The 8,660-nt window shown below is 37.2% G+C and overlaps 1 protein-coding gene across 3 annotated transcripts in view; it reads right to left on the bottom strand.

Moving 5' to 3' along the window:
• Positions 1 to 297: 297 nt before the first annotated feature.
• The window catches only part of CD226 (CD226 molecule), a 75,601-nt gene continuing 67,238 nt past the window's right edge, over positions 298 to 8,660 (bottom strand). For all 3 annotated transcript variants that reach the window (XM_047697271.1, XM_047697273.1, XM_047697272.1), the window contains 2 exons: positions 6,422 to 6,473; positions 298 to 4,629 (listed from right to left, as the gene is read on the bottom strand). In XM_047697271.1, the coding sequence (XP_047553227.1) occupies positions 4,516 to 4,629; positions 6,422 to 6,473 (166 nt within the window). In that variant the 3' untranslated portion in view covers positions 298 to 4,515. The remainder of the gene's footprint in view (positions 4,630 to 6,421; positions 6,474 to 8,660) is intronic.

Below are 8,660 nucleotides of genomic sequence, written 5' to 3'. Positions count from 1 at the left end.
TGCAAGAAGCTATTAGGCACCACTGCTTAATGACCCAAGTCTAGGGTAACTTTTTCAGGAAGTTAAAATTGTTGGAAACATCTGCTGCATCACAGAGAATCTGGGGAGATTATCTAGGTCACTAGTGAAGAGTTTGAGATAAACTTACAGTAAATACAGAACTATTGTAAGCTAAAAAGAGACAATTATTAGCTCTAGGTGAAAACCAAAGTTCTGTAGGAGAGAAGCACAATATTTACCATTTGTTCCAGCTGAGAAGAGTGTTGGCAAAGTTATAAAAACATAAACACCAAATACTGAAATAACTCAATTTTAATACAAATCTTTTGGAAGGGTGGGCACATGAGAAAGGTGTGGTGAGTTCATGGAGAAGAAAGCATCCACATCAGTAAATAATGTCTAAAATTGAAAAAAAAATCTAGTGATATAACCTGCTCTTCAGAAAAGTAGCAAAAAACAAAGTAATTGGAGGAAGTGAAATCTGTTGTCTCAATGGAGGGAAAATGTGAAGGGCGAGAAACAACATTTTTTTTTCCAAAAACCCCTCATACAGCAATTTGATTTTGAACTACATGCACTTCAAAAATGCACTGAACGTTGCATTGATATTGAAGTTATAAAGCCTCAGTGGTTTGAATTTTTTCTACATTTAACTCTTTATGTTAATATTATTCCTCTTAGAGGACTTTTTCCTAATATTCCTTGATGGCAAATAAAACTAATGATGGTGAAACACTGCACTTTATTCATTCAAACAACAGAATTCAGTATGTCAAGGACATTGAATGCCTTACAAAACCAGAGAATCTGAAATTACACATAAAACTGGAAAAAAAATGTTCTACACAGGGTGATTATATTACTCATCATTCAAACAGGGACAATAGGCAATACATGGGAATTACTGCAGACATTCATCACACAGATCCCCAGATTAGGTCTTTTATGACCACCCCTTCCAACACAGTTAGTGCTTTGAATCTGAAATACTATGTAAACCAACCTTGAAGATTTGTAAAATTCCCTTAGAAAGTATTGCAGCAAATTCTAGAAGCCACAGCTCTACATATGAGTCATGAGCAATAGAAAAGTTTTTTAAAATGCTTGATTTTATGTTTCAGATAAAACTGTAAGAGCCCAGAGACTTGACTTAAAATAATTCCAGTGAAATGACCAGTGGAAACATATATTAATTTATGCAAAAGCCTGAACATGAAAGTCAACACTTTCTAGGCACTAAGTTCTAATAGTGGCCAAACTAATGGTGATACCTGTGTTATAAGTTGGCGTCACTTTATATTTCCCAAAGATGTTTTTTCACTATTGTGGAAAGAAGCTAAAGATTGTACTCACAATTAAGTGCCTCCATCTGAACTTTATAAACATTGAGTTCTGCAACAGCTCCAGTCTTGCTGAAATGTCATACAAGCAGCACAGAATATAGCACATTATTATAAATCGAGGAGAAGCACGTTGATCACAGCAATTTCTACTTACAATGTGGACTCTACCAGTTTGGTGAATTACTGTAACACAGCTGCAGATGTGACTTAAGATAGTTCTATATAAATCAACATAACTTGAATATTTACAATGAAAGTAAACCTACTAAAATTACTTTTATCTTCCTTTGACTTGTAAATTGATAGTCAATGTATTTTAAATGTATACATATAATATTTTAGTAATAAATTGACTTCCTTAAAAATCCTACAAGTGTAATATTTACTAACTAAAGAATATAGCTTCATCTGCTGCCTCGCATCCATAAGCATAATTACAAGCTAATGAAATTTCAATTCTATTTTCTTAGTGTGCATAAAGGCCTTTAAATAATGTCTCAATTCTCAAGGTCTCTCTGATGATAACAGAATCAATACTTAGTCATCGTAGGTTAATGGCATGTGTTCTTTCCTCAACAAAACTGCACACTCTGTAATGACATTTAACAAACTTACCTAACTTGTCATCACACAGCAATTCCCTTTAATTGGTTACTTTCATGTAAATATTCAAATGTACATTTATGGCATTCAAAGGAAACATAGATTTTTATGTAATATATTATATATCATCATAAATTATATATGTAAAAAAGAATGCAAGGAAGCATCTTGCTCCCTAAGTAGCACCTTTCGAAAAAGATTTAAAACATAATTTAATTCAATTCTGACCTTTTATTCTATGGAACAGTTTTGATTGGTTTCCTTAGTACAACAGATTAGGGTAAAATACACACACATAAGTGTGTGTGTGTGTAACACATATACACACACAATATACTATACATACCATGTATTATTTCTATAGTAGGTGTATATATATATGAGAGTTATAAAACTCTAGCTAATTAGGAATAATGTTGAACAGACAATAATGAAAGTGCTTCATTAGTAAGTAAAGATGTCCAGGGAAAGAGCCTTAGTGAGTAGAATTTCATCAGCATGAACAGCTGAGAGTGTAACAGGACCAGTGGTGGGGTCGGTGGGGGGTGCAGAGAAATTCCAGCAGGACTAAGAAGAGTATTAAATGCCTGAAAAATCCTGAGCTCTGCAGAGGAGGAATACATGAAGAAGAGGGACAGAGGATATAGTTCTCATAAATATTCTGAGTGACAGGTTAAAGAAAAAGCAAAACATGCATGGGAAAAGAGACCGGTTTTAAATGGTCTGCAGGTTCTGCTGTAGAATCTTCCATGAGGGAAACTCCCAGGACAGTGGCATCTGGTTGTACTTTGTACCCGGCACCCCCCCCCACACCCCATCATCTTCTCTGTTCAAGTGGGATTTTCATTTCCCCATATTGCATTGGTAGAAATGCTTTCCTCCTCACCCATATTAGTCACTGAGAATTTGGAAATACCTCATGAGAGTGGACATTTCTGCTTTTTCTCTTTTGAAGCCGGCAGGGGCACCCACAATTTCTGCGATTCACAGAATCATTGCTCTATTGGGTGCACACAGCAGTTAAAGCTATCATCATAAAATATCCATTGACTCACTTAAGACTGTAAATTGCAGCTTTAAATCTGCCTAGATACCATGAGAATTTGGTTTTGGTTCACTTAAAATTATCATAAAAACCTACAACTTTGATACTTACATGCAATTTTTGTGGTGAATGTTTTAGAGATGAGTAATAAATATTTGAGACATGAATGATCACTCTCTTTGGTAATGACCACTGTGGTTTCAAGGTGATCATGATCCTTATTTAGCTTCAGAACTACTTTTCATTGTGTGACCCCATCTAGATTGTGGACAATGGCAGGACAGCCACTAACTACTGTGTATTGACATCACTACGGTTGTCTTTGACCAAACTGTAAAGGAAGACAAAGTTCTCTCTGTATCTTCCCATTCTTCTTTGTTCCCTGTTCCTCCTTCCCTATAGGCCTCCAAAGTTCCTCCCCATCATGTTTCTACCATAACCCAAACCACACTTGCAACTAACATTCTTTTTCTTATATTCAGATTTCCCATAATTATTAAAAAAGAAAAACAATTGATAATGCCTAGATGCCTGACTCTTTTGAGAGACTTCACATATTTAAAATAGTTCTCAAACGTAGAAAAATTCAATATCAAAAACATGAAGTTATTATTGGACCATGTACTACACTTGCTCATAAAGCTAAGCCAGAGAGAGTGGAAAGAATTCCAGGCAGAATCAGGGATTCCTTCATTTGATAATAGAAAAGGAAGAGATTTCCGTGTTCTATTTGTCTTCCTCTTGACCATTCATTTATTTCTGCTGCCAACTACTCTTCTGGACTATGCTGATAGAGCAGATTTTAAAGTGGGGGGAGAGAGCGCTAACCCAGATCCATCCACATGTTCTCTTCTCAGTTGGTCAACATTATGTTTGGAAATGGCTTGCAGTCCACATTTGTTGGTCACCAGCCAACATCTCCCCATCTCCCTCCTCTAATGATACTCTGAATTCCCTGGTAATGTGCTTTGGCCTCAGTCCTTGTTCTAGAGGTGAACCCTTAATTTACTTAAGCCATTTCATCCTTTCCAGTCATGATGGCTGTTCAGTGATGGTCAAATAACCGAATCCATTTACTTTATCAGAGAAGTAAACTCTCTACCAGGCAGAAACAAGGATTGCGAATCGCCAAGAGTTGTTGGAAACACAAGGAAACACGTGAATAAGAGTTAGGCTAACACCAATACAGTGGATCCAACACCACGAAAGGAGACCCAGAAACAGGTTTATGCCCATACTTAATCCAATATGTGACATTTAAACCTTCGGAAATAACTCTTGTCTGAAGCTGGATCCCCCCTGGATTGTTCCATTACATGACTCAGTGAGTTTCCCCTTACGTATATACTAATGAGAATCAGGGTTTCTGAAACATTTCTGCTAAGAATGTTCTTCAAGTTATAAGGTATTTTTCCTATCAAATTAAATAAATGTAGCCAACTAGTATCCAGGGTAGGCACCGAGTAGTGGGAAAAAAATAATATAAAATAGTCATCATAAATCTGCTCAGCTCAAGGAAAATGCTTAGATTCTGGTCTTTGGCCTCTGAGAGAAGGCTGGGTAGTTGACATAAATATCCTCTCTTGCACCATCCGATGACTGATTGGTAGAGTCGGGATTTCTGTAGTTGTTGGCTGCCTAGAAAGAGATAGAATGTCAATGATTCACTGCATTTCAGCAGCCAATAAAGATACTCAAAACCAATCTCTCCTCAAATCGACCACAGTGTAAGTCAAATTTCTATTATAACTAATCTCATAAAAAATGCCCTTCATTGTACTGAACTTCTATGAAAAATCACATTTTTGACTTGCTGGGCTCAGAGTAAGGCGCAGCAGGAGGCTATTCCAGATTGTCACTTGCTGTATTAGACTAGGAAACACTTGGTCTTGGAACTCTTTCCCAATATCCCGGGCTGTTTTGATAAGAACTATCAGTCTCATTTTTATATGGGAGTCTAGTCTAGTATTTGCCATAGTGGGTACTCAGTAAATTCTTTTGAATTAATAAATAATACTTTCAAATATTAATAAATAATTATAATAAATAAATAATAAATAATAAATAATAATAATACTTTCAAAGTACACAGTGTCATGTCTTGACAATAAGCAACTAAATGCAATAAAAGAAATTAACAAAACATACTGGCATTACTTTCAAGATGATGTCATATACTCATTAACATTCTCTACACTAATCAAGTCACTGTGACCACCTACACATGTATGTGGCAGAAAATATATAACCATGGGTGAGACAGAGAGAAACTGCGAGGAAAACAAGGGGAAGAGAGAGGGGGGTCTTTTGGTGAGTACTTTGGAAATTGAGAGTGGTTTTGGTGCTTATAAAGAAAAAGCAAAAGGTAAGGTGCAGTTCCACCGGTAATTCCAGAGCCTGCTAAAAACCCCAAAACAATCAAGTAGGTCAGTTTCTTTCTCTTTCACAGTCCAACTTACTATCTTTCTAATCATCGTTCAAAATATCATTACTCTACCAAAGTCTGAACAAGTTGAATACTTAATGTAGGAAGTTGCAAAGCTCCTTCCCTCCCCTGACATTCACAGCAATAAATGTGGCTTTATATTGGCTCTAGTGGACAATGGTGAAGGACAAAGAAGGGACCCCAACACTGCATAGGACAGCACTGTTGAATCACTTGCTGGAGTGGAAGATGAGACAAGGCGAAGACTTCTTTAGTCTTCCCAGTTACTGTCAAAAAGCCAGACATGAATTATTCAGAAAAAAAATTTTGTTGAGTACAGAGTAACTAATAGAAGAAAAATTTAAACTGAGAAATAAATAGGTAACAGAAATCTGAAGCACACATATTAGATTGTCAGAAAAGTTTTATTACTTGATGTTTTGGTCATAATAGAATTCAATTGCAAATAAGTAAACTGAAGAGAAATTTATGTAATTTTAGATAACACTTGGGGAAATGTTTTGCTATAGATTGTAAGGGGTGCCTGGGTGGCTCAGTCAGTTGAGCGTCTGACTCTTGGTTTCAGCTCAGGTCGTGATCTAAGGGTCATGAGATAGAGCCCTGCGTTGGGCTCCATGCTCAGTAAGGAGTCTACCTGAAGATTCTCTCCCTCTACCTACGCCTTTCTCCCACTCTCTCTCTCTCTTTCCTTCTCTCTCTAAAATAAATAAATCTTCTAAAAAATTTTTGTAAACAGAATCATATATGTTAAAGAGAGAATCTGGCCAATAGTGGAGACAATGAGCATGAAAGTAAGAAAAACTATTTCAAAGGGCGTCAATAATAAGAGAATAAGTCAGAGAACAGGTGTTTCCTCAAATAGCCGATCTACTACATGGCCAGGGAATTGCGAGGAGAACAAAATTGTCGACTCCAAGATGGACTGACTTTACAGGATATTACAATGCACAAAAGGGGGGAAAAGACAGCTCTGAGAAAACTTACCTTATTCTGTGCATCACAGGAGTCTTTAAATAGTTTCTTCTGACTCCTTCTCCTAAGAAGACATATTCAGTAGAGGCATTAAGATCTACACCCCAGCACTAGGATTACTGCATATAGTCACACACCTTACTTGTACCCCAGCCTACATGCCCTCACTAAAGATGTTGAAGTTGCTTCACACATACTTACTCAAAATTCCCTTAACCTAATTCTTCACTTTCCACAGATGGTAAAGGCATCTAAATGGATATCCAGCCAGTGTATATTAGTAATTAATCTCAACAGCTTACTAAAGAATGGTTCATAGTAGGTTATTGCATAAATGGCTTACTGCCTTTTCCAAATAACCTTGAGCTTAGAGATTTCCCACAATTAAAAACTTCCTTTTCAATGCCAACTGTGTAACCTCTTGAATGACCGTGATAATAGAGTTAAGCTTTAGAGAAACTTTCAGGTGTTTTACTAGACCTCCTCAACAGATTATTTTATGTAGCTTTCATCAAAAACTCTGTCTTTAACTCAGATTGGGAACCAGAGGCAAGAGAGGAAAGTAACTTGCCCTACGTCATGTGGTTGGTTAGTGGTAGTATCAGGATTTGAATCTACAGTCTTCCTTCATGACTATCAGGCTCACTACTTCTGGAGCCATGATGCCACAGTTCCTTGGGCCATCTGGAGCCATGCAACTCCGTAAACTCTCCACCATTCCAGTGAAAACTATAAAACCTAATGTCAGGAGGAATCTTTGAAAATTCAAGAGAAGAAGAAAAGAGGCCACGATAACTGAACATGCACTGGACTAAAGGACTCTACCCCAAGTGCAGGAAGATATATTACAGGAGATGACGACTATCTTTTTTTCACCCCCCTACAAAAAAGACTTTTATCAGACCACAGAGGAGATGGGTTAGATGCAAAAACATAGGGTTTTTTCCCTTTATGCAAAAAGATGAAGTTGTAATTCCTTCACGGAAAGTTTAAGAACCAGCCACGCTTGTCGCTCTCCAAGGAAAGGTTATTCAGATGATGGATGCTGTTCTCTCCTCGTTGCTGGGAAATCCTCCTACTGTGTCGACATCATCACAGATTGATCTTACTCTGTGTGTATCTGTTTACTTTTGAAGAATCTTTTATGCAATGAATTTATTTAAATTTTTGATCTGTAAGTTTGTTATGTGAAGGTGATATTTCCAGGTCTTCCACATAAATTATTTACTCCTCAAAAGAAATCTGTGATGTAGATGCTATTACTGTCCTCTTTTTACAAATGAAGAAACAAATCCACGACCTTGGAATCTTTTGTTAGATCATTGTTCACAAGGCTTGTTGTATCATAATATAGATTAACTTTCCCAAAGAGGTCCAAATAAGCATATTGTTTGCATAAGCCTAGAATATTCAATATAATGAAGAAAAGAGTACAAGAAACTTAGAGTCAGATCCTCTGTGTTTAACTTGTGCTTGGCAATTTACCAGATATTTGCACCTATAAAATTCAGTCTTCTCCTCTGTAAAATAAAGATGGTGAACACTGTGGTTTGTTCTAGGTTGACTGGCCATTCTGGTTTGCTTGATTTTAAGGAGTTTCCCCGGAATGAGGGATTTTTCAGTGCTGAAGCTGGGAGAGTCCCAGGCAAAGTAAAAGAACCTATTTGTTGTGAACATCAAAGTTGACAACAAAGGGAAAAAGAAGGGCCTAACGTTTTGCACACTAAACATTACATTTCTTCTTATAGACACACGCGTCAATGTGTAGACTATCTTTTGGCTCCTGCCACACCTAACCAATGCTATGCACGTCCACCAACCACTTAACCACCCTTAACAACATGACCATTCTGATCTCCAACTGGAAGCAACACAAACTGAGAGCAGAGAAGGTGCGGGAAATGCCCCTGGACACACAGGCTCCGGGGTACTAGGTGTGAAGGAAGGACTCAGTTTCTTTCAGGCACACTGTGGTTTCCTTTGGCTTCTCCCCAGGTCAGCACATCTGAAGCGGCAGGATTATTTTAAATGGTCACAAAGACCGAGTTCTAAAGACCACTGTTTAAGCCTTTGGGTCATTTTTCATAACATTTCCATTCCAAGTAAGCACCACAAACTGATACGGGCAACAAGGTAAGAAAGAACAAACACTTCTTCCTTTGCGATGTTCTGCCGTGATTATGCATTCAAGTCCACTAATCTTTTTATCACGTTTAACCAAGTGGGACAATATAGTCTACAGTTCAATTTA

The sequence above is a fragment of the Lutra lutra genome, chromosome 12 (assembly GCF_902655055.1).
Source record: "Lutra lutra chromosome 12, mLutLut1.2, whole genome shotgun sequence".
Lineage (NCBI taxonomy): Eukaryota > Metazoa > Chordata > Mammalia > Carnivora > Mustelidae > Lutra > Lutra lutra.
Note: the sequence above shows the minus strand (reverse complement) of the source record. Positions and strands in the feature narration are given on the sequence as shown.